We start from the raw sequence: 26271 nt of genomic DNA, 5'->3' as shown, positions 1-26271 counted from the left end.
ATGTTCTTTGGCCTTCTCGATGCTGGGAGGTGTTGGGCTTTAGCTATACTACTTGGTATTTCCAATTTCTCAACACCAAATAATAGCTGAAGTGTTAAGTGTGCTTTTTACCTCTCACTCTCACCTGTGAAAAGCTAATGCTATTGCTTTCACAAAGTATCTTTGAGGATTCATTTGTTTATGAATCACTTGGAGACCCAAGAGAGAAGATCACGTTTTCCTTCAAGTGTCACTTGTACATGAAGTTGAATCAGCAGCACAAAGTTTGCTTCAAAAAATTATTTCCTGTGACTGATACAAGGATGTCTTTTCCTGGGAGGTGGGAGGACCAGGTAATATGAAGAGGATGCTTAGGCTCATGCTGAAGTTGGCATCTTCCTCCCTGACATGTGACTGTCAGTCTTTGGCATCTGTCTGCTTACAGGATACCATGTTGCTCTGAACACAACAGTAGCCAAATGCGTGTTGTAGGTCACAAGGGACAAGTGTCCTTCTTGTAGGCTTTATCATGAACCGTGGCTTGTCCAAATGAATGTGTCAGTAAACAGATACTATCTAGAGAGAGATTACTTTTCAGTGTTAAAATGCTGTATCCGGAAAGTTTCAAATTTCACATATTTGTTGCATTTTGCTTTGAAGATTTGCAAAATATTCTGTAGAAAGGACTTTGGAAATGATAGAAAAGTTTCTTGGTAAAAACCAAGCCATTTAAGAGACTTGGCTTGTAATGCATGCATTTACACAGCCTAATAAGAAGGGTGCTAAGAAACATTGTGACTGTGGTTACAAACACACTCATTTTATGTCCTTCTTAATGATGCTTATCTGACATATTCAACTTTTATAATCTATGGAAGTGCTACCTTGGTACTATATCTGGTGTTTGTGAGACTTCATATGTGCAAAAAAAAGTAGGTAAGGCCCAGGTGAACTAACTTGTTATTGGAAGGGTATTACTGAAAAATCTTCAAGTTCTTGGAAGCAAATGCATGTGCTGAATTCTTGAGCTCTTCTGTCACTGATTTAGATTTGCGTTATAAATACTGAGAACTAGTAAAATTACCTTGCTGTATGCACTACCTTTTTCAACAGGATTAGAAGTATTTCATGATTAGAAAACAATGCATGTTAAAGCTGAAAGAGGGATTCTTAAGAAAGTTTTTGGACAGGAAAGAGTTATTTTTCACTTTTAGGGAGAAAGACACATTTATTAAAGAAGTAAGAATTCTTTTTTCTTTGCCTACAGGAAGGAGTTGAAGTGAGGGTTGCCAGAATTTTCAATACCTTTGGTCCTCGAATGCATATGAATGATGGAAGAGTTGTCAGTAATTTTATCCTACAAGCTCTCCAGGGAGAACCACTAACAGTAAGTAATGACTCTTGCTGATAGGAAGAACCATTCATCTTTATATCCTGTCCACATGTGCTGTGAACGAGGATAGATTTTAGAAAACACTGATGTTCCACCCCTCCAAAATTTAGTCTTTCAGTGTACCAAATGTATAGAATTATGTATGTGAAATGTGCTCTGTTGATGGTGTTGACGTTCCTTTCCCAGAAAGAAACAAGGCTACCAGATGCAATCTGCACAAGCATTGTAGTCATCCTGAACTTGAATATTTATCTGTCTCACAACTCTTATATGGGGACATGGCATGGCAAGGCTTACAGAATCCTGTTTTGGTACTTATTCCTGTAGAGGAACTTATTCTAAACCCTTTCTGGAAGCTAGGCATCTAAATGTCTTTTTGCAAGCTTGGAGTTCAGCCCAAATTTTCCATGTGTATTGTAATGTTAAAGGCCTTCAGGCTACATCACGTATTAGTAAATAAAGCCATCCAAGTCTGGTTTTTGTTACCACTGACAAACTGTTGTGGCATGATCCACTTCTATACAGCTACATTTTCCTGCCAAAAGTTGCCACATCCAACTGCTGTGAATGGCTCTTGATTATGCTTAAGCAAAGTCACAACACTGAGAGAGCCAGAGCTGGCACAGGCCAATACTCTGCCAAAGATGCTACTGATAATTTAGCAGTACAGACCCTGCCTGACCTGAAACAGGGAGAAGTAGTTTGGAATCTGAGATCAGTTATGAGTTTATGGTAACATTTACAGTTTATGTGGCATACAACAGAAATGTCATACAAATATTTGTTACTATTGCTTAGGTTAGAAGAGTGAAGTGCCAGGAAATCATAGTCAATGGCTTCTGCCAAATAACTAAAGGTGTTGCTAAGTACCTCCACAGGGCAACTATCTTGAGTTTAAGACAGCATTCGTTCTATTGGAGATTATGAAATAGATCAGTCAGGAATTTCTCTAAGAAGGAGCAGACAATCCAAAAAGAAAAAGGATGAAAGTTTTGTGGCAACTCCAACTACTGTAATTCTTATAGAGCAAAATCTGAAACTGGGCAGAGCGTTGAAGATTATAGACCAGGGAATAAGTCATACCCAAGCAAGATAAAGCTTGGTGTCCTGTGGTAGATCTCCCCTAACTTTAATCTTTCTCAAATTATATGCCAAAGTATGGCTATCCCCTGCAAAAGTTGGGTAGTAGATACCTTACTGACAGAGTGAAATCCAGAACTCTTTACAGAAGAAGGAAAATAAAGAAGTTCAAATTCTGTATGTTCTGCAAAGCAGTGCACATCATCTGACTTAAGTACACTGAAACTTCTGAAAGATTGGTCTTGTCTGCAGGTCAGAATTTGCTTGCTGTTTTTTCAGTGAGTGATAACAGGCAATTTGATACTGTTTTTAATCTCATCAGTAATGAATCTACTTTGTTGTTCCTAGCCATTTCTAAATTTCTGGTTTAGGCTTGTGGTTATTTCAGAGTAACAAGCATGTAGTAATGCTGTGTTCACCGCTTCTCCTAAAGATTTGCTTTTTCTGCAGAGATTTACTAGTTTTGTAGAAAGCGCTGTCAGTGCTCAGTGTATGGTAGCAATTGTGTGATGCTGACTGTGACTTAATGGCCAGTGTTTACTAGGGCATATGACATTTAATCTGTCATATGTCAGCATTAAGACTGCAGATGTCAGGGCTTAGTCTTAGGTAGCTGAGTAAACCAGTGAGCCCAGCTTTCCTAGTCCCTGATAGGAGTCTCTTCAGCTCTGTGTAGGCTAATTGCACAACTGTGTGGGTTCAATGCTTTCTTCCATTCAAAACATAAAATAAGGGCACTTAAATTCCTGCAGAAAGAGTTTAATTTTCTTAGCCAGGCATCTCCCCAAACCTGCAAGACACTAAACAAGTAGAAGCAGACAAGAGGATGGAGCTTCTCATTTTGACTGTTTTGATCCTTGTAGGGCTTTCTTGTATCAAAATATGAGTGTAACCATATGCTGGCTTGTCAGTGTCATATGTTCCCAAGATGGCTTCTTTGTGCATTAAAGTCTGAGCCTCTAAATGCTCAGAAAATTTACCCTGCTTACAGAGGATCAGAAGGTACTCCCATTTTTTAGGTTTGGTCTCCAGTGCATATAGGTGCCATTTTTGGACTCTCAAATTTTTTTTCGTTCTTGCATAGTTTCTCGACTTTTATTGACAGTAGGACTGTAATTTTTATAAGAAGAGCAGAGTAAGAACACTAACTGGAAGTTTTGTGAAGCCTTACTAAATATGAAGCAGTTATCTTGCTTTGAAACGTACAATCCATGGGATATTTCAGAACATCAGTAAGAGGAGTCTGGAGTCAGTGCTTTTCTATGGGAGGGAGTACTGAAAGCTTTATTTTTATTTTATTTTTATAGCTGCTATACTGTGTAAAGTTTAGCAAGAATGTACTTGTAATAGAGGTTAAATTAGAATATTTGCCCAACATCACTGCTCTGTAGACAATAAGTGGCTGATGTTGAAAATTAATATGAGAAAAGAACTAAGGAGAGAGTTGTTTAGCTGACCAGGTCAGATGAAATGAGTTATGAGGAATAAGTAGTGGCTGAGACCTAAAAAAATGTCACCCTTGTATCATCACAGAATTTGGCTGAAAGGAATACCAAGCGTGTTGACCTCTTTCGAAACTAAATGTGTTTGGTCTCTTAGTTCAAAGTAATTGATCAATTGATCAATTTGTAGAGTTATAGCCAATGCAAACATGACAATTGTTGCTTTATATTATTGTAAAGGAAGGATTTATTAGGAGAAATTGGGAGGTATTAAGGGGGGTATTATTCCACCATATTGGAAGGTGGAAACTATATTGTATTTTCCAGCCACTGCCTGCAGGTGGGAAAGATAGCCACACGAATGACTTTGCAGAAATCACACACAAATTACTTAGTTCTTAAATTACTTTGTTCTGTAAAACTTATCCCACAAGCTAAAAGTAAACAAGGAGGAACAAATACATAAAATCTGCTTCCTATTTATTTGGGAAACCATCATGCTGTCAGTGTACCCTCCTGGTGCATTCCTCTCAAAATCATTTATTGGTGAACTCTTAGATACCTGATCTTTCTCATTACATACTGAAATATGAATTCCTTCTGGCTCTGAGTCAGCCTCAGAGAGCACGAGGCTTACCAAGTGACCGATGGTGGCCTGTACACCAATTGTACTGTCCTTTCTGTCCTCTCAGAAAACAAGCATGCTTTCTATTCTGTCCTTCCAGAAAGCCTTTCTGTTGTAGCAGGTTGATGGTAGGATGTGTGCGTCACCAGTTAAAACTGAAATGTTTTTACCACTTAAATGTGCCCACTGGCAGCTTTCAGAATTTCAGTGCTGCACACAGTTAAACTGTGAAAAAAATAATGGTATCAAATGCCATTCTGTACACTTTAAGTATACTTTATTGTCCATTTGAACTTAAACAACTTGTTCCAAAGTACCAGCACATAACCTGAGAAAACTTTTTCTTTTTTTTGATACAAATCTATGCAGGTGACTGTGGGAGTTATATAATCTAGAAATTATTCTATTTATAGCCACATGACTTTTTTTTTGGCCTGATTGCTTTAAACACAGTGCTGTTTCTCTTGACAAATTTTTCAGAGACCACTGACATTTAGTGATCTCTCTGAAGCTGGCTGTTGTTAACGAGTGAATCAAAATTGCTCATCATAACCGCATCTTAGTAGTGTGAAGTTTGCTTTAAATATTTGATGCTCTTTTCTGGCTGAGTGCATGCTGAACCCTCTTTCAGTGTTCCAGGAGAGGACAAAGCATCACTCTGTCCTACACCCCTGAGAATGTTTCCTTCATGCAGAGTTTTGATTAAAAAAATGCCTAAGGATATGTTTACTGGAGACAGATCCAAGAGGAAGATGACCTTGAAAGAACTGATACTTTGCCAAAGGCTCTGCAAGCACAATTTGTTATATTTCTGGAACACTGAGCTTATGTCTCAGGTGTTTCTTCTTGGGACGTTTTTCTAGAATGGTAAGGAAAAGATAATTGAGCTAGAGAGGACTTCTGTGTTTATGTAACTTTTCTATTTTCCGTATGATTTTAGGTCTATGGACCTGGAACACAGACAAGAGCCTTCCAGTATGTCAGGTAAGCCTTGTTTGTACTGGCTGATAATTTACTGTACTTTATGGTTCTCAGAGGTTGGCCAGCTTTGTATGTGTGTTCATCTTAGTCAAAAAGATTATGTTCATTCTTAGGCCAGCTTTACTTTCAGAAGAGAGACACAGAGATTTATAGAAGTATGAAAAAATAAAACATTAGTTGGTTTAGAACTTTTAATTGAGATATTAATGCATTCTTCCCTTCAAGACACAGCAAGTAACAGATAGGCAAGTTTTTAATGCTGAGCAGTTTGTCACTCCTTGCATTTTAATGCAGTGCTGCCACCTTGTGTCTTTGGGACTGCTGTGGTTGATGTGCAAACTGTGCACACAAGAAGAAAAAAACTAAAAAGAAAATGAAAAAAACCAGACTGGGCTACTGGGTTGTTTTAATCATTCTCCACTTAGAAATATTCTTTTCCTCTGCTGAAAGTAATAACAGTGGTAATAGATGTTGCAGAAACCCCATCAGGTCAAAGTAGCCTGATCATAAGTCATAGTGGAAGGGATCTGGGTTTCTGTGTCAGGACCAAACTTCTAAGTTTGTTGCTGATAATCCAAAATAACTTTGGGTTATTTTGCTAGAGGAAGGTAACACCAAAATACTGGGTTTTAACAAACTTGGGTTAAGAAATTTGGTTTAAGAATTTCTGAAAATGAAAAGACAATTCAAACAACAGGCTGCAAAGCAGGTGGTGGTGTCATGTGCCTCTGAATTGCAACTTGCTCTATTCTGTTTGAAGTGTGTTGGAAGTCTGCCTCTAAATATGCTTGAGTGCTGGAGGAAAGAGGAAACGTTATTCATTTAGTAGTAACAAAGGCTTGAGTAAACGTGCACCCACTGAAGTAAATATGATTACTGCATTCCTCAGCTGTCTGATCTGCTTTACTGAAGTTCTGAGGAGGCAGCTCTCCTTTTTGACACTAATATTATTTATAGAGAAGTGGAAATTCTCTCAGTCTGTTCTTCCCTTTTTTTCAGTGATCTTGTAAATGGGTTGGTGGCATTGATGAACAGCAATGTCAGCAGTCCTGTCAACTTGGTGAGTATGAGAGCTCCACTCTGCTGTGTTACTGTGCAGTGGTCAAGATCACCTCCACTTTCCTCCTTGTCACTGATACTGATTTCTAGAAAAAATAAATGGAGCAAAAAAAAGTCTTTCCGTTATGAAGAATGTATTCTCCCATATATTCTATTTATAAATAAGATTAAGCCCCTAAATGTTGGGATCTTACAGTTCCAAGAACAACGTAAACTTGCTGGAGTTTTTAATTCGTTTTAGCAAAAAGATTTATGTAATTAGAATACGAAGGAAGAAATTACTGCAAAATACAGGGAAATGATCAATGAATGGTTTTAATGGAAAAAAGCACTGAAGGAATACTTAGATCTAAATAATTATAAACCACTTCATACTAGCCTTGATTAGAGCAAAATGGAATAGTATTTTATGATATAGTTTTTTAATATTGATTAGAAAATTGCTTGGATTTTTGTTCTGTTCCATTTGTTGTCACCCTGCTCTCAGCAGTGGATATAAGAATAGAAAAAGGATGCATATGCCAGGTCATTTCTGTGTATGCCAACTTTTTCCCAAATCAGATATTTAGCTCTGCAAGGCAGTTGTTCACTAGATTTTCCTTTTCTACTGTGGCCGTGAGTTAATTTCTATGTTTCTATTCAGATTCTGATAGAAATTTTATCTCTAGAAAACTCCATGTTTAAATCTATATGTATCTGAATGTTCAGCTTTAGGTGAAATGAGATGTAGTAAAGAAGAGTTTTGAAACAAGGAGAGCTAAGAATTGTGGGAAATGGGTCTGGTGAAGGTCAGCTAATGCAATAGCAGGAGGTTTTCAGTATTTTGTTCTGAAATGTTGATCAGGAGTTCATGTGCAAACTGGTTAACAAAATGTTAAGAAAAGGAATATTGTATGGGAAAGCAAGTAGTCCTTATGCATTGATATGTAAGCTATGCAGAAGCAATTGTTTGCAGCTAAATTAGTTTGGTTTCCTAACTTTGGCTGAAATGAGAATTTAGGATACTTCTTCATTATATCATCTGTCCTCAACTCAGCTCAGTCCTTGATGCAGATTCCAGCTGATAATGTGGTTGAGGGGGCTGCTGAGTGACCTATGCCTTTGCTGTGATTGAGGTGCATTTGCCCATTCTTTACTGACTGATTTTTTGAGGGCGTCTCCATACATACTGTCTTATTACCAAGACAAATACCAAGGCACAAATACCATTGACTGAATTACCAAGGTAAATATTAACGGAGAGTAACTTTACTAATGTGTATGGAGCTTGTCAAAGTTACTTTTTTTTTTTCATCAAAGTAGGAATAAAACTTAACAATTAGCTTTTTCAGAGTTTAACATGCCTCATCTAGAATCATCTCATGTCTAGCATGTTGTAAGGTGTTTAATTGTTACTGTAGTGAATATCTCTTCTGTTTGTAGGGAAATCCAGAAGAGCACACTATCCTAGAGTTTGCCCAGTTAATTAAAAAACTTGTTGGTGAGTATGATAAGTAATTCTTAGTAAAGCTTACGAAATACTTATTGTTGTTAGATGATTATTGCTTGATTAATGTGTGTAATGTGGATAATTTAATTGGTCTTTGTATTTCTTAATAATTTTATCAAAGGCATTTAATTGTATCCTGAACATATAATTAAATATTAATAAGATAATCCAGATCCTCTCAGTTGCATGTAAAATATTGCATGAAGAGTCGAATGGATACATTTTCTGTGTATCTGCAATCTATACCCATTAATTTGTATAATGTTTAGATAATTTTTTATCTTTGTTTTGCCACAAAAAGTGAGATGTAAAACCCATGAATGAAAGATGTCTTGCATAACACTTTAGCTGCAATAAGGATACTTCAGCAAGGTGGTTCTTCACGATTGTGCAGGCTTTGCTCCATTAACTACCATTAAAAATCTCTTGCTGTGGCAACAGTCTTTCTCTGCGTTTCACTGATTTAACAGTGATTCTGATGCACCTGCAAAGAAAACACTGTGGCTTCCTCCTCATTCTTGTTCTGATACCTGTAACAAATCAGAGCTCTCAGGAATGGAAGCAAATGGTTGTGCTTCATCTTCTAGTATGGCTTCCCAATGAGATGAAACATACTGCTGCCATTAGCCACAGGTTTTTAGTCTGTAGATTCCAAAAGTACTTCTGATAGATGTGAAAAAGTTGAATTCAAACATACAGTACAGAAGCTGATGCATCTGGTGTTTCTAAGAGAGGACTGTTCCCTCCAGAAAACTTCTGCGAATCCACAGATCAAGGAAGGAAATTGAAAAATCACAGCACCAAACCTATCAAGTATATAGATTAATTATCACCTCCATTTGTCTGTTTCTTCACAAACACCTTGGTCTGTTCCAGTCCACCCAGAGAGGCAGTTTAGTTCTACATCCATAAAATTCCACAGTAACATGGCATGTATAATATTTGCTAGATATGGTTAGAGAAATTGTTCTGTTTCCATGTATTGTCATGAGGAAAAGCCAGTGCTATGTTGGTTATTTAAATCAGATCGGAGAATATAGGCAAAGAGAAACTGAAGTTCTTTTGCAATGCCAAAGTGCTGACAGAATCACAGTGTGGTTGAGGTTGGAAAGGACCTCTGAAGGCCATTTGGTCCAACCCTTCTGCTCAGATAGGGCAGCCTACTGCAGTGGCCCAGGACCATGTTCAGATGGGTGGAGGCTCCACATCCTCCCTGGGCAATCTGTGCCAGTTCTGGGTCACCCTCACAGTAAAACAGTATTTCCTGATGTTCACAGAGAGCCTTCTGTTTCAGTTTGTGACCACTGCCTCTGGTCCTGTCACGGGGCACCACTGAAAACAGCCTGTCTCCCTCTTCTTTACTGCCCCCCATCAGGTATTTACACACTGGGATGAAATTCCCCTGAGCCTTCTCTTCTCCAGGCTGAGGGGCCCCAGCTCTTGCAGCCCCTCCCGATAGAAGCGGTGCTCCAGTCCCTTTCGTCATCTCTGTGGCCCTTTGTTGGACTCTGTCTATATGTCTGTGTCTCTCTTGTACTGGGGAGCCAGAACTGGACCCAGCTTTCCATATGGATCTCACCAGTGCTGAATAGTGGGAAAAATCATCTCCCTCCTGCTGACAGCACATTTCCTCCTGCAGCCCAGGGTACCATTTGTCTTCTTTGTGCCAAGCACACGTGACTGGCTCATACTCAGTTTTGTGTCCACCAGGACCCCCACGGCGTTTCCTGCCAAGCTGGTTTCCGGCTAGTTGGCACCCATCCTGTTCTGGTGCCTTGGGTTGTACCTCCCCAGATTCAAAACTTTGCACTTGTTGTTGAACTTCATGAAGTTTCTGTCAGCCTTTTCTCCAGCCTCCTTTCTCGAGGTCTCTCTGGATGGCAGCACAGTACTTGGTGTATCAGTGTCAATCCAGTGTTGACCCCTGGGGTTCACCACTAGTTTCCAATCTCTAACTGGACTTTGTGCCACTGATCACGACCCTCTGGGCCTGGCTGTGCAGACAGTTTTCCGTCCACTTGACTGTCTGCTCATCCAGCCCTCAATGAGGATGTTATGGCAGTGTCAAAAGCCTCCCTGAAGTCAAGGTAAATGATATCCACTGCTCTGCCCTTTGCTACTGAAGCAGTCATTTCATCGTAGGAGGTTATTAGACTGGTCAAGCATAACTTAATTTTTGTGAATCCATGCTGAAGTCTTTATGAAATGCTTTGTGAATCCACGTTGCTGTGGGACAGGTGGTTCACCCAGCTGTTGCATTGCAGTGCAGCTGTGTCTGTGCAAAGCATCTCAGTGATAGAATCATGAAGCAGAAAGCTGCAGAAAGACCTACTGCTGAAATTGATAGGCAAGATGTAAATGCAAAGCACAGTGAATTGCAAATGTTAATTCACAGTTTCTTGTTTAATAGGCAGTGGGAGTGAAATCCAGTTTCTCTCAGAAGCACAAGATGACCCTCAGAAACGAAAACCTGACATCAGAAAAGCCAAGTTACTGCTTGGCTGGGAGCCTGTGGTATGTACAGATGAATTACTGTTGCTGTGTGCAAAAGCACAGAGAGGCAGATGAGGCTGAGGGAGGGCTACATGATAATGATACATTTCCCTTATCAGAATATCTGCCTAACACAATCTCCTGGACAGATTTTTAGAAGACTGTCCCTCATCTGTTGCCCTAGCTCACAAGCTCACAATTCAGGAATTACTTGGTAAGATTGTATGGCCTGTGCCATCCAGAAGAGCAGATTAGCATTAGCATTTGTAATAGTCTTCAGTAGGAAAAAAAAACATTGTTGGGATACACATTTTAACTTTTTCACTTGTGTATTATGAAATGTTTACCTTTCTTTTATCCTTTGAAATACATGGTACATAGTTACTTACCTATGTTACCAAACCCAGAGCTAGTGGGTTTGCTCTTGTTACTGCAGTCCTCATTCCTGTCACTGATGATAAGAGCTGGTTGGTTTGGGGAGGTAAGGTCTGCCTAGTCCCCAGAAAAGCTGTAACTTTCTTAACCAGCTCCCCATTCTAGCTAGCACAGTGGTTTGTTTTGCAGACAAAAATCATTCCAGGATATGTGAACCTACATAGTAAATGTAAACCTTATGGAAAAAGGTGGATCCAGACTCTTCTGAAAGGATTCACAGAGACACACAATATTAATAGACCATGCCTGAAAGTACAAGGATGATGGCAAGGGTTGCAATCACAAAAAGTTTAAAACAGTTGACTTTTGTACTTCTGGCCTTCTATGTTTGGCACAGCCAGTAACAAAACTTACTGTGAAGTAGCAGTGCAGTGTTGGTACAGCAAGGCAAGCAGCTTTTTGTGCTGCTGTTTATATCCTCCTGTATTGGGGATGGTATCAGCAAGCATGCCAGCATATGGCTCCAGAGAAAAGTGGAGTACTTGTGTTTCTGTTGTTCCTGTCTCCATATTCTATGCCCATATTTAAACATCACAATTTGTAGAATTACAATTATTTGTATAGGATTTAAGAATATCAAATGAGATACTGGATGCCAGCTTGATACCATTCTGTGAAAGAGGATCTTTAATCCTTAAAAATACAAGGGGCTTAAATGCTGTGTGTTTGTCTCTTTCAATGTATTAGGAATTAAAAGGAGAATTATGTATGTCTGTTTTGATACTAAACAGACCAATCATAAGTATGTGCGAGATCTAAAATTGTTGGGTTTTCGACTTACTGTGTCAGAAAATATATCTGCTGTTTAAAACCTCAGATTCATCAGCAGTGTGGGGATGTAACCAGTATGTGGTGCTGTTAATACTTGGCTAAGAGACTCTCTGTCTGCCTTGTGATAGCTGTATTAAAAAATACTGTTGAGAAATGAGCTGATGTGAACTTAGAGATATATGATTCTCTCCTCCCTTTTGGGAACAGGTCCCATTGGAAGAAGGTTTGAATAAAGCAATTCATTACTTCCGTAAAGAACTTGAGTATCAGGCGAACAATCAGTATATTCCCAAACCAAAACCTGCAAGGATGAAAAAAGGAAGAACAAGACACAACTGAAGACTATTCGTTGGACAGGAAATTCCCTGCTTGACATTTGACGGATGTAATTTTTTTTTTTTTTTTTTTGAGAGACTTTGAAACAGGTATCATGAAGAACGAACTGGAATTTCATTCTGAAGCTTGCTTTAAAGAAGTGGATGTGCCTAAAAATAACAAACAAATATTCCCTTTCCCTGCAAATCTTGCCTTGCACTTTTTAAATCTGTCTTTTTATGTAAAATAGAGTAGAAGCATCTTTTAGTATCTTCAAGTTTTATATCTTGATGTGAGATCATTTTGTTGTGACTGTCATTGACAGTTTTATTTACTGGTTTCTTTGTGAAGCTGATGATAAACACAAATGGGATGGAAAATGCCAATTTATTTATAAAATGGGTACTATAAAATATGAGATGTTCTACTATGCATAAGAAAAAAGCTAATGGTATTGTCAGGTGAGAGACACTGACATCTGCATATAGAGGAGTTTAAAAGAATTCTTTATGAGAGCTTTATGTATTCTTTAAAGGAGAGATTTTTTCAAAGGTTTAGTTTTAGTTGTACACTTGAATTTTAGATATTTTCATTGATTACCATGGATAAGGATATTTTGAATCACTACTGTGTTGTGCATACTCTGGGAATAAAGTTAATGTATTATTGGTTACAGTGGTTGAATATGCTATTTTAATAAAATATTGAAACTTCTATTTACTAGTTTCAAAGTTTCACTGTGGGCACTTCTCTGGCCTTGCACGTCTGTGGATTTATTGTGTATTAATTATAAAGTAACAGTCTGTAAATAATTCGCTCAAAGTTAGTCACTTTGGTCTTTCATTGCTTGTCTCTTAATAGATGTATCGTAAGGGCTGCAGGATGTCTGTTGAAATAGATTGGACAAAAACATCATGATTTATTCCACTTCAGGTAGTTGATAGTGATGCAGGAGTATAAGATTTTCTTTAAACCATGGAGTTCAACTTCAGCCTCCCTGAGGAAACACTGAGAAAGTGTTTCTATTTTAAGCAGTTACTGAATTGCCAGTAAATGCTTTCAACTTTGATAACATTGCCTGTCATCCTAACAAAAAAAAAAAAGCCCAAGCAAAAAAATTCTGATTCCCCTTGTTTTCAATAGTTCTCCTTTATTTTCATTATGTAATACTGAATATCTAGGAGGGGAGATTGGCAGAGAGTTTTTAAAAGGTATCTTGGCTTAGTGCCACTCCAAATTGAAAATCCTAAATCTCATCAAGCAAAGTGACTTGACTTTATCTCATTAAAGCTTGATGGTTTTATTAACTTTTGAGTATCTTTAGGTTGGTGGTCAAAGTGGGAGTTAACTTGTAGTGATGAGGTTATGCCCAGACCCAGAGAAGACTCTGAGAGCAGTGTGGCTTTAGGCCCCTTTGTCTGAGTGTGCCATCCACCAGAGCCTCATGGTGCTTGCAAGGATTGGAGGCCCATCCAGTCTGTCTGGTAAAGTTCCCAGTGACTCCAGCAATGATGAGGCTGCTGTGTTCATTGGTGTGCCCTGCCTGGAGTGGGGCTGCAGTGATCCTTTTAAAACAAAATGGGTTTTTCCTTGCTCACAAGCGCAAGTTTTCGTCCATTGGAAATCTGCCATACAACTAAGATGGGGAGCCAGGGTGCATTTTCCTGTCTTGCCTCAGAGGTGGAATTTAGGTAATGTGCATTGCCTCCATCTTTTCACAGCTGAGCAGCTTGAGATGTGTTTTTTTGTTTGAAACCTTTTTCTTGATCTGGACGTTTATTCCATATTAAATTGCCTGCAAAGTACACCATGGTATGTGTGCTCCAGATGTGTCTAACCTGTCATTACTGATACACCCACAAAGCATAGCCTCTCATTATACTCAAAGCCACAGCTGGATTTATGTGAAAGTAGTGCCCACTTCTTTAATAGTTCTGTGGAGAGAACTGTTAATCAGTTCCCAGCATGGTGGGTTTAACTCTTAAACTCTAGATTATATCTGGGGGAAGATGTTTCACTCCTCATACAAATTGTGCCATTGGATGCCAAAGCATCTATGAAGAGGTAGGACACAAGGGTGCAACCCTGGTTCAGCTTTTAGAGCAGTCATGTAGAGTAAGTGGGAGCTGTGGGTACCGGCTGTTTCTTTCAGGTCTGTTTTTCATTTAATCCAGTGACTTCACTACAAAATATGTAAACTTGTACAGGCACAAGCATGCTTCTGGAGACTAGCACAAAATGCATTTTTAAAAAAAAATCCCCTGGGAAGTCTGAAGCTTTAGATACAACAGAGAAGGATTTAAAAGCTTTTTAGGTTACTTCACAGCTCCTTCATAAAAGGAGCAAATTCAAGAGAGGGCAAATGGCTGGTACCAGTCCATCTGTGTGTGTGTCTCATGCTTCCCACTGGGCCTGAGTGACAAGACTGTGGTTTTCCTACTTTCCTTGTACTGTTTCTAGTTTTTGTTTCAGAAGTTCCAGGTTCAGCTCCTATATTCTTTCGACATACTATCCTCCAGAAACAGCAGCTGAGGCAGCTGTTGTCCTTAGGTTTTGAAGCCAGTGACTGGCCTTCTAGCTGATTTAAAAGGCATGAATCATTTTAAAACAGTCTGATGGTGCTTTGGACTGAAAGTCAGGGGTAATTTGAAGTTTTGTTGGTGCTCTCTGCTCCCATCTGGGGTTACATATCTAGCTAAAAGAAAGAGGCATCAAGTTTGCTGGGAAGCACAGGTAAGAAACAGCTGCTGCCTCTCCAGAAGAACCATTTTTGATGGAGGGCAGTAAGAATATAGCACTGAAAGCTTGGAAATACAGGACTTGGGAATAAATGAAGCTGAGACGTGGTTTTTTTCCCAGAAAATTTGAGAATTGGAATTTTCTGCTGTCATCTGGTCAGGCACACAAGGTAAAACTAACATGACCAAACTGAGATGCCTGTTTAGTCACAGTGATCTGTATGAATGGGCAGCTCAGCTGGTGTTAGATGGAAGTCCTCCACTCTCAGTAGGAAATACACAATGTGGCAGAGTGAACTGGCCAGCTTGGTGCTGGTGCGTGAGATCAGCCTTCTAGAATGAGAGATGTGCAAGACACCCACTGTTGTGGATTCCTTGAACCTCACAAGAAGGACCACTCTTGCTGCTGAAAGTTATTAAAGCATGAGATCCACAGTTGGATTTTATTTTTTTTTTTCAAGCATTATGTACCTCTTTATGTAAGCTGCTCAGGAGCATTGTCAGCCACATTGCTAGTCTACAGGCAAGCTACAGTGGGGCTTGCAGACATAATTTATTTTAAGTAGTTCCATGAATGTATAATCTAGAGAAGCCTCATGCCTACCTTTAGGTTAGATTTTTTTGCTATATGGGGAAATAATGATCTGACAGTTTCCCCATGTACAAGGTGTCTGCAGCTTCTCTTAACCTATATAGACGCCAGTGGGTTTAGTAGCCAGTGAGTTCACTGCCCTCTGGACATCTATGAATGTGTCTTAATCATCTGTTTTTTCAAGAAATATATTTGAAAAAACTTGCACTTCTCAGGGTTTGAACTGAGTTTCAAAGTTGAAAGAGGCATAATTGCCTTAGGGAACAGGCTACAGAGAGCAAAGTGGGGCTTCAATTAGTTTGATGCATTTAGCTAGTCCATAGCCTTATTAGTATTGAGTTTAATGCTACCTGAGGCTTAGAAGTCCTTGAAGGTTGTTAGGGGCTGATCAGAGCCCACCTGTCCACAGGAACAAGATGCTTTGTTAACAGCAAGGGAACTGTGCTCAACCCTGCTAGCCCAAACCACCATACATCCCTTCCCTGACGTTGCTGGGAACATAGCTGCCACAAATCCATAGTTGCTCTGTTATGAATGTTTCCTTGTCCTGGGATCTCTGGTGGCAGGAGAAGGGAATGCCTCCTTTGCGACCCTGACTCCCTAGAGCTACCAGGAAGAGCAGCAATAGCTCTGAAGCAAAGCAGGACTCCTGTATGGCAGGAGGTTCCTGAATGCAGTTCCGTATCAACAGGGAGGTTTTGCTGAAAAAACAATTCATATTTCTTGCCAAAAAATCAGATTCTGGTTCTCTTTTCCCAGTCCCTTTCCTTGTCTCACTTGCCTGTTTGATAATAGCAAAGTGGCAACTTTTTGTCCACCTTGGTTTGTTGCCATTTACAGCCTGAAACAAGCAACAGCTTGGTCATTCTTGCTGTGTTTTCCCTAGATTCTGACACGCTCTTCAGCAAGGACAGGAATCCTCTGAATGCCTTGGTTCAAGCCATGGCTGAAGCAGCTGGAAGGTCCAAAGCATGCAGCCACAGGGAACAGTGGCCTTTAAGTGCTGTCAAAGCCAAGCACAGCAATCTAGGCTCTGTCCACTCCACTGTAGAGAACACTGTTTTGATAAAGGAAAGCTACATCTTTCACCCAGGAAACAGTCCTGGGATAGAAGTGCCCAATCCCCCATTCTCAAAATATTCGTGTTACAAATGACTTAAAGGGAATGAAGGCCTGTCTGCCCTGCAAAAAAAAGAAAAAAAAGTATATAAGGTTGCTGCTGAAGACACTGGATTTGGAGAGAAATATCTCGGTCTAGACTTGGGGATGTGTGTGAGAGTGGCTGTGGGGACACAGCAGTAATATTTCCTTGCTTTGGCAGAAGGGTTTCCTGGCAGGTATTGCCAGCAAAGTAGGCAGGACTGCCCTGTCAGACTGACTGATGGATTTGCCTGGCTGACACCCACAAACTGGGGGCATCAGGTTTTGAAATATGAAGTGCTGGAGTATGGCCAAGCTATTCCTGTTCTGTGGGGAGCCACAATGAACAATTGCTGCTCTTCTCTCTTGGTGGAGAGAGGTTATGTGATGTCAGTGCTGGGATGGCTGGGAGTGGTGATGAGGTGAAGTGCTCTGTGCTGTTTGCACAGCAGAATAGAAAGGCTGGGAGGGGAAGCACAGTTTTTGTCTGTTCGGGGATAGTCAAAGAAAATTAACTTTGGAGCGCTCCATGCATATCTTATGAATTTTTTTCCTCGCTAGTCTTCCTCCTTTGGCCCAAACCTGTGATGGCTCATCCTTGCTTGCTTTCTTGTCATTGCAACTGCTGCACTTCAAGCCAGGTGCACCCGTCTGCAGGAAGGAGGGTGCCCTCTCCTCAGAGCTTGCCTGTGGTGGGTGACCCCAGCCAGCAACAAAGTACCCTTACAGCCATTCCCTGTCCCAGTGGGACACGGGAGAGAATTAGAAAATCAGAAATGAGTAAACTTGAGGATTGAGGTAAGAGCAGTTTAATGAGTGAAGCAAAGAAGAAAAATATGCAAGTGATGTAAAAGCTACTCACTATCTCCCCTAAGCAAGACTGTTGCTCACCCTGTCCCTTAGCAGCAGCTACCCTGGAAGGCAAAACCCCTACCCCTTATTCTTCTTCCCAGCTTTGAGTGTTAAGCAAGTCATTCTGTCAGGTGGAATTGGCCAGTTTGGATCAGCTGTCCCACTCACACCCCCTCCCAACCTCTCACCCACCCCCAGCCTGCCTGCTAGGGGACAGTGTGGGAGATGGGCAGTCTTGAGGCTGTGCAAGCGCTGTTCAGCCACAGCAAGAACATTGGTGTTCTGCCTACACTGGTTTAGTCACAAATTAAATCATGGCATCATACATGTTGTTACAGAGAAAGTTAACTCTATCCCAGTCCTTAACCATACAACACACATAATGGTAAAGATTTTCTTTTTTTTTCTTTGAGAATTCAGAAGATAGAGATCATAGACTTGGTTGTGAGCCTGCAAGGCACAGAAAACTGCTAGACTGAGTCAGCTTGCAGGAATGGACACAACTTACAAAGGCCTAGGGAGGGATGATCTTAATTTTCAGCACTTTTTAAATTCTTCCTTATTCAGCAGGTCTGAATTCCCAGTTGTTGTAAATTCTGGGAAATGATGAAAATTATCAGCATGCTTCAAATGTTGCCAAATTCAGTGCACTTTTTTTGTAGGATGCAAAGTGGAAGTATTCTTCTAGGAATAGGTGTATTCCAGCTGTGCAAAAGAGTCTGTGCTTGACTCAGAATGGGATTATTCTGTATTTGGAATAAAGGCTCTTCTGCCAAGAAAACGCACCAGTTTAAACCAATTAAGCTGGCAAGGATGCTAAGAGCAAGCCTAGGGAAAGCTGAGGGTTTGGAGCATGTTAGGCTAGCGTGTATCTGTGCATGCAGAAAAGTGACTAATATGTTTGTTCCATTTGACTCCTTCAGCAAAGAGTTATCTCCCTGGAAGTGTTCCTTGAAGGAGCTGGATAGTGCTGGGCTGCCTCTCCTAGACACCAGTCCATAACATAATGAGGGCTTTAACTGAAAGATTAGGAAATACACTCAGAGTTAAGAAAGAAGTGAAGTGTAAAGAATGGTGTTGCCATGATCCATGCTTTGGAAATTTCTTGTAAGCTTTAGATGACAGACAGCTAAAGCATCCATTCTGTCTAACTGCTATGGTTGGAGGAAACCATTTCATCTCTCTTTATCCTGATTCTTCAGGAGCAGCCAGCCTTCCTCAGCTGCCCCTTCCCAGTCCTCTACATTTTTCAAGCACCAGCAGGGCTTTCCCCTGCCGAGCTCCTGCTGAAGCCCCTGACCACTGAAATCTCCCTCCTAGGCTTAGATTTCCATAAGTGCTTTTCTACAATATTGGCTGACATTGCTGTGGTACAAAAGTTGGTTGTATTTCAGGGTTCTTAATATACATGATGCCACCAACAACCCTCCCATTGACAGATGCCTAGTCTCTGATATATTCTGATGCTCAGACTAATGCGCATACATTCCAGTTTGAATTGGGGATAGAGGGAACTTTACAGTAGGAAATTATGTCAGGGGACTGTGTTGGATGCTGTCTGATACTAACTTCGTTTTAAATAGCTTAGCTTGTTGTTTAGAGCTCAGCTGAAAGCTTGATGCTAAGTGGAATGGACAAAAAGGGGAATATTCACCAAAGATAACCTTTGGGTTATCGTGCCTGGGAGGGGTTGGGGCCACTCAGGTTAGATGCTCTGCATCTCAGCAATTACTTCTGAAGTCAGGTTCATGCCTTGAGCCCATTCCCTGGAGACTCTTTTCACAAGCTTTGTAGGTAGACGAGTTCCTCTGCACTGAATTTAGCTTTTGTGAATATCTGTCCTTGACCCAGTAGGAGCTGCAGAAGTGCCATGTCATACAGGCTGTGTGCAGTAGGTATGGAAACAATAGAGGAGGCAACAAGGCAACACTTCAATTGAGAGGAATTTTTTTTTCTTTTCCCACAAGAATAATTGGATTTATTTGTTGATAAAAATCTGAATGAGCAGGCACATCTTAAGTATACTGGCTTATATTATATATTCTATATGCCAAAGTAGATGATATAATGTAATTTTGCAACTGATTGTAGGAAAGCAAATGAAAGTGCCCTTTAAAAAGAAATCCGTAGTAATACAGTTGGAATTAAACTTGCTGTTATGAACTCTACTGAATAACGGCAACCTGCTTATTTTATCGAAAAAGCTTTATTTCTAAAACACTTTATATAAAGTGTACTACTAAGTAATGGTAGTTAAAATCATGTTGCTTTCATCAAAGTCTGGCAGTTCCTTTACTCTTGCTGTTTGACATGAATAGAAAGAAAGCGGGGTCATTCTGACCGAGGGAGGACTCACTTTTGCCCAGTGCAGCCCTACAGGCACCAGCTGTAGTAGGATAAATGACTTTAGTAATCGTCATAGTTGACGCCTGCTCCGTGCCTGAAGCTGTGTGGATCTCGTGGGCCAATTGGAGAATCTTCATCGTAGTGGTGCTGGTAGTACCCACCATAATATTCATTACGAGCACGCCCTAAGTTTGTCCAGTAGGAGATGTCATCTTCAAATTTCTGCCGAAAACAAAAAAAAAAATGGGGGGACATTTGCTTTCCAGCCTGAAACTTTACAACAGTGAGATGAAACAGAAGTGGTGCAAGAGCCTCTTTCAAAAATTTGGATCCTTCACACATTTGTCGTAAATTAAATCTTTAGATCTAAGAGGTTTTGAGACCTTTTGCCTTCTCTATGGGATCATCAGGATCCTGAGTGCAGGAATTGTCCCTCTCCAACCCCACCTGGCACCCACTCCTACACTCTCTGCCCACTCTAAAGTGCTGAAAGTGAGAACACCTTCAACTAAAATGTGCACTAAGCACCTTTAATATCTCTATTACCTTGTCAGTGGTGGACTGTAAAACCATTTTAATGTTTTGCACTTTAAAAAATGTAAAGGTTTAGTTGTCTTTGCATGGGTAAAAATGAAGGTACAGTGCAGCCTTCTAGCTATGGAAATGCAATAAGCAGTTCAATTCTGCTCAAAACAGCAGAGGAAAAACAGTGTGCAAGGATATCAAATACTTGCCAAGCCAAAGCCTTTCCATCTGAATGACTCTTTGGAAATATTTTTTGGCTGAGATTTGAAAAAAAAAATTTTGCAAAATACACAATGGCTAAGTATGACCCAAGTCCTTTGCTGGAACAAACAGTTATTTCATTGTTAAAACTGTGTCTTAATATTCAAGAAAAACTACTAAGTGGATTCATTGTATCCCTCAACAGGCCTCATTTCAGTTTTTGAAATACACATAGGAACTCAGAGGAGAATTCACTTTTTCTGCATGGCTTGTCTTTACTACTTTTGGTATTTGCCCCCAGTCTTAAGTTTCTGATGTATGAAACACTTTTCCTATTTTTTTCTATTCCTATTGATGAAGGGGGATATAGCCATGCTGTTAAAAATATCCACATAATGTCCAGGAGAATTAAAAAAAAGTACCCTTCATTATTTCAGCTCAAGCAAAGGATTATTTTTCTAATTGTTGCAGCTTTGAAAATGAGTGCATTCATCTTCTAAGCAATCCACATAGCACGAAGGTCTAAAATGTACTCCAGCTTGCCTGTTCCAATGCAATTTTATTAAACATATTCATGCAGCTGACAGAAGCCAAGAATTCAACATCTATAACTATTTTTATCCCTTATTAAAAGTAGAAATGATGCTACATGTTGGACTGCAACCAAATGCACTTATTTTTGCCCTATTTCAGCATCTAGATAAGATGAGTAGAGCTTTGTGCAGAGCTTGATTCCACTCCAGTCTTTTTACAAATTAACTGCTTTTAAAAAATGTATCCTTCTCTTCTGAATATTATCAAATGGTTTTCCTTTCACATTTAGAGTTGAGGCACAGCTGCTGGTGTTGGTGGTGGTCAGGAGCTGCCCACACCAAGGAGGCACACGTGTGCATTAGGTACATGATGTCAGTGCTATTTCATCAAGTTATGAGTGCCAATCATAACCAGTTTGGTGTGGATTTCTGAGCGTGTTTAAAGGCAAGCTGATTACGTTGAGGCTGACAAATTAATTTCCTGAAATACGACTGATTGCTTTGAGTCTGGCCATTTATTTCTCAAAGCAAACTTTGTTCATACGTCCAATTGCAATTTATTAAGCTTACCTTCAATAGCAGGCAGGAACTCCACCAAAAATCTTAATGTAATTTTTTTCTACTAATAACATTTTGCAGAAATCTTTGACAAGTAAGGGAGCTAATATTTCCGTGTGACATTTGCTACTTTAAAAGAAGAAATCTCAGTCTCTGTGGACAGAAGCAAGGGAGGTTCTCCCTGGGAACCCCAGGGCTGTGCATCTTCACTCACCACTGCTCAATCTGAACCCCTCCCAAGCCTTATAGAATCACAGAAAACTTGGCTTGGAAGGGACGTTAAAGATCATCTAGTTCCAACCCCCCTGCCGTGGACAGGGACACCTTCTACTACACCAGATTGCTCAAAGTCCCATCCAACCTGGCCTTAAACACTTAGAGGGATAGGGCAGCCACCACTTCTCTGGGAAACCTGCTTTGTGCCTCACCACAAGTAACTAAATAATTGTGAGTAAATAATTTCTTCCAAATATCTAATCAAAATCTTTTCTTTTTTAGTTTAAAACCATTCCTCCTTGTCCAATCACTACCTGCTCTCCCTCTTTTTTATAAGCTCCCTGTAAGTACTGAAAGGCTGCAATAAAGGAGCCTTCTTTTCTTCATGCTGCTCTCCATTTCATATACTCACCGCCTCATCGAATCCCAGGTACAGGAACTGCTGGTACCACTGCTGTACATCAGGCTGGCTTCTGTCCCACAGCTGGCGCCTCTGGCGTCTCAGGCTGCTCAGGAACTCCTTGGCTGCCATTTCCTTCACTGACACCTCAGGCTTTGCAGCAACAGGGGCTGAAATTAATTCCCCCCACAAAAGGCATGCCAGGAAATATTTGGTCAGCCTGAAGTGTACTGCTTGCAGCAGGTAAGAAAATGCTTCTCACATCATGCCATCACCTTTGTGCTTGCCAGTGCTATGACTGTCGCAGAGTACAGAAATAAACCCAGGAATCACTGAAGTAATAGGATTTCTCAGCTACCCTCATTCTCCTGGATTTTTGAAAAGCTGTTCTGAGCTCAGACAGCAGCTTAGTGAGGAATTTAAATGTATACACCCAAAGAGCACATACACAATGTGTTTGTGCTTTGAGGAGAGAACAGAAGACTGGCCTCTCTGTGCTGCAGTTGCAGAAATTGGAATGAAGCCTCAGGAAGCTGGAGAAACACTGCTAACTTCTCAGGGTGAAGAGAGGCACACATGAAAAGATAGATTTTTAAATCTGTTGTGTAAGAAAGTAGCTTTGAAATAATGAGTGCTATTAAATGCCCTGTATGCCTGAAAATGAAAGCCCATTAGGCTTTCATAGCACACTGCATGGTGGGTGCATGGGAATGTCCTCAACCTGCCAGACTCAGTTGTGACTGTCTGGCTTGCTCCATGCCAAGAGTCAGGCAATCTGCTCTGGCTGCTAGAGGAATTTATGTACCTCCAAAAGGTATGGATGTGAGGACTACAACAGGACAAGAAGAAAAGGCCTCAAGTAATGCAAGGTTTATACAGGATGTTAGGAAAAATTCCTTCACTGAAAGGGTGGTCAGACATTGGAACAAGCTGCCCAGGGAAGTGGTAGAATCACCATCCCTGGAAGTGTTCAAAAAACACGTAGATGTAGCACTTGGAGACATGGTTTAGTAGTGAACGTGACTGTGCTGGGTAAATGGTTGGACTCAATCTTACAGATCTTTTCCAGCCTTAGCAATTCTATGATTCTATGACTGGCCAGCCCCCAGCCACACACAGAAATGATAAAAACTGGTATTGATCTGCCTGTGAAACAAGAAACACTTGGGGGAGTGGGAGAAATGTCTTGGCTTCAGAGTGTTCATTGGAATGAGGGAGAAATCAGGAACATGGGTGTCGATGGAGATTTTTGGAGGTTGCAAGGGAAGAGACTGGGGCAGGCAGGGAGGGAAGTCAAGGGGAGATGTGGAAACCTTTGAAGTAGGAGCTGGTCAGACTGTCAGGGAGACAAAGGACTGCAGTGAGCAGGCGATTCAAGAGATAGAAGTGATAGATAAGTTGTTGCAGAAAGAGTGGGAAACAGTAGGCTGTCCTGTGATGATGAGCTGGAAACTGGTAACAGGGTGAGCTGGGTGTTATTACTGGGAAGAGGGACAGCTGAGCAAATGTCCCATGAATAAGCCTCACACAAGAGACACTGCCAGCAAGGGAAACAGTACTGTGCACTTGGCCTGCTCACTTCAGAAACCAACCAGAAAAGGGGAGCGAGGCTGGAGTTACAGGGGCTACATGTTCCCTCCTTCAAGGCTTTGCAGTTCTTCCTGGTCTAAGCCATGTTGTCTGCGTGCTCCAGAAGCCTCCCCTTTGGTGGTCCCTCTCCCCAGGGGAACCGAACAAACAAGTGGCCTGTTGCTGGGGTGCAGGGAGGGCAGGGGTTGCTCCTGTCTGCACACAAACACTGCAGAATGGTGATGCAGAGAACCCACACACAAGGAAAACAGATGTGGATGGGATACATATTTTAGGGCAGGTAAGAGATGTTAGTTGATGCCAGAAAAAACCCAGTGAGAAATCAGGCAGGTTTGCAGAAAGTGGGAGTCCCCTCTGTGGTGGTATAAATATTTTGGTTCAGCGACAGAGCAGACTGAGGGGAGGTGATCAAAACTTCTGGGATATTTCATCTGCTGCTTGTTCCCAGTTGGCATGATTTCCACATCCTTCCCTCAACCAGCAAGCCATTCTGTGCATCTGACTGCTGGGCCCATCATCTCTCCTGTAAGAAAGCAGTCTTCCAAAAAGGAAGCACATGCGGGGCCAAGAAGACAAAAAGAACAAGTCAAGGCATCATAAGCAAGCCAGGTTTGCACATTTTCTTCTCTGTGCCTGAGCCAGCAGAATTTCCATGCATTATAATTCCTCGGAAAAGCTTGTGACTTCCCAGAATGAACCAGATAAATGCCACATCTGCCATGCATACACTGGAAAAGGTAGGTGCTATGCACTGCACAGAGGAAAAGGCAGTGTGCTGCCTGAGGTTGGGAACCCCAGTTTTTGGAGTGGGCTGTGGTAAGTGGAGCCTGCAGCCTTGCCCATACCAGGTCCCAGACAGGCATGCAGGCACAGGCTCTGTCCAAGCAGGAGGTTTTGGTGTGGTACGTAGCGAAAGTGGCTGTGTGCTTGTAGCCTGCTGCTCCATCTGCTCTCCTTGGGCTGGAGGTACAGGGACACCATAGCAGCAGCCTCGACTGACAGCAACTGACTCAAAGGAAAAATAAAGGAAAGCATTTGGCTGCTTCCTTACTTACCTTCTCGTTTCTGAAGCATCAGTTTAAGCTTATTTCCCCTTGAAACATCTAGACAAGTAAAAATAAAGCACATGCATTTATTGAGAAGGAAATAACAACATAAAGATTATTTCTCAAAAAATACCAGAAGTATTTTTGTCATAGCTCCAGGTCAACAAGCAAAAGAGAGAAGCTTCTCCCAGTGCTTCTCTTTACCCCCTTTTCCACATTTGAGTGCAACACACACCACAGGGAAGCTTCTGACACTCCAGCATCCCCTCCCCAGCTCTTCTTGGCAACAGAATCCTGATGCTGGCCTTCTTCACCAAGTAAATTATATTTTTCATCAGACTACCACAGCTGTTGCCAGTACCAGCATCCGAGGCACAAAACCCTGGTCACTGGGTGAGGGCCATGCTAACTGCTCCAAACGTTATCTGGCAGACTGGCAGTCTGCCCGAAAGTACATCGAAGCAGTCATCCTGCTGATCCCCAAGGCATTAGCCCACGGTCCGGCAGCAGAACAGGAGACCTGCAAGCTGCAAGCTGCAAGCAGCCCGGCTGCTCCGAAATGCTTTAGTTCACTGGCAAACAAGCACCTTTTTTAAAAGATGCCCAACTTGCACAAGTTTTGGAGCGTCCGAAGGTGCTAACCCACGCGGAATGCCAGGAAAAGGCTTTTTCCCGCTCCCCAGGACGCGCCGGGTTATGCTTTCCCTCTGTCCCTTATCCCGCACGCCGCACTCACTCACCGGGGGCCGCGCAGAGCAGCGGGAGCAGGAGGAGCAGCAGGAGGAGCAGGGACGCCCCGGGCAGGGCCCCGCGGGGACGCGGGGGCGGCATCGCGGCGGGGGCGGCGAGGCGAGGAGACCCACCTGTGCGGGAGGACACGGAGAGGATGGAGATAGAGGCAGGGACGGAGGAGCCGAAGCGGAGGGAAGGGGCCCGACGCCACGAGGAGGGGCGGGGAGGCGGCAGGGCCGGAGAGGGGAGGGCGGGTCCAGAGGCAGCGCTCCTGGCCCCGGCAGCTCCCCGGCGTCGGGTGGAGTTCCGCGGACTTCCGTGGGATTGTGCATCCCGCGCTTGGAGGTGCAGCGAGATTCGTTTGGGCAGGACCAGGCACCCACCCGTGTGCTCGGCCACTTGCCAGCAACGCCTGTTTTTGGTGTTACACGTAATCAATCCAGCGAGAATGGAAAAGACCCGACAGCGGTTCATGATGGCTTTTCTGACAGGGGAGTTAAAAAAAAATAGCTGTAGTCTGTCGTTTCACATTGCTCTCTATATAAACCCAGTTTGTCTGTTCCTTGTAAAATCAGATGGAAATGGAGAGAGTGTCTGATGGAAAAACTAATCAGAATCCACCAAAGGTGACTTAGTTCAGGATTTTTTCCCTCTCCCTTCCTCCCATTGCCCAAGCCCACAGAAAACCGCAACGCATTTCAAATAATTTTGGTTTCTTTTTCTGCATATAGACAGTTTAA

The 26271-nt window shown here is 41.7% G+C and overlaps 2 protein-coding genes across 4 annotated transcripts in view; one reads left to right on the top strand and one right to left on the bottom strand.

Moving 5' to 3' along the window:
• The window catches only part of UXS1 (UDP-glucuronate decarboxylase 1), a 55709-nt gene extending 42931 nt beyond the window's left edge, over positions 1–12778 (top strand). The window contains exons 10-15 of the mRNA XM_064646375.1: positions 1247–1366; positions 5460–5503; positions 6500–6560; positions 7982–8039; positions 10459–10562; positions 11955–12778. Coding sequence (XP_064502445.1) covers positions 1247–1366; positions 5460–5503; positions 6500–6560; positions 7982–8039; positions 10459–10562; positions 11955–12086 — 519 coding nt within the window. The 3' untranslated portion in view covers positions 12087–12778. The remainder of the gene's footprint in view (positions 1–1246; positions 1367–5459; positions 5504–6499; positions 6561–7981; positions 8040–10458; positions 10563–11954) is intronic.
• A 6793-nt stretch (positions 12779–19571) lies between these two features.
• Positions 19572–26271, bottom strand: part of ECRG4 (ECRG4 augurin precursor) — a 48740-nt gene continuing 42040 nt past the window's right edge. Inside the window, exons 2-5 of one of the 3 annotated variants that reach the window (XM_064646378.1) lie at positions 25540–25662; positions 24809–24856; positions 22176–22333; positions 19572–19952 (exon numbers count right to left, since the gene is read on the bottom strand). In XM_064646378.1, coding sequence (XP_064502448.1) covers positions 19791–19952; positions 22176–22333; positions 24809–24856; positions 25540–25630 — 459 coding nt within the window. In that variant the 5' untranslated portion in view covers positions 25631–25662 and the 3' untranslated portion in view covers positions 19572–19790. Of the gene's footprint in view, positions 19953–22175; positions 22334–24808; positions 24857–25539; positions 26021–26271 lie in introns of those variants that run through there. The other 2 variants (XM_064646376.1, XM_064646377.1) reach the window with 2 other exon arrangements.

Source organism: Pseudopipra pipra, chromosome 2 (genome assembly GCF_036250125.1).
Source record: "Pseudopipra pipra isolate bDixPip1 chromosome 2, bDixPip1.hap1, whole genome shotgun sequence".
Classification (NCBI taxonomy): domain Eukaryota; kingdom Metazoa; phylum Chordata; class Aves; order Passeriformes; family Pipridae; genus Pseudopipra; species Pseudopipra pipra.
Note: the sequence above shows the minus strand (reverse complement) of the source record. Positions and strands in the feature narration are given on the sequence as shown.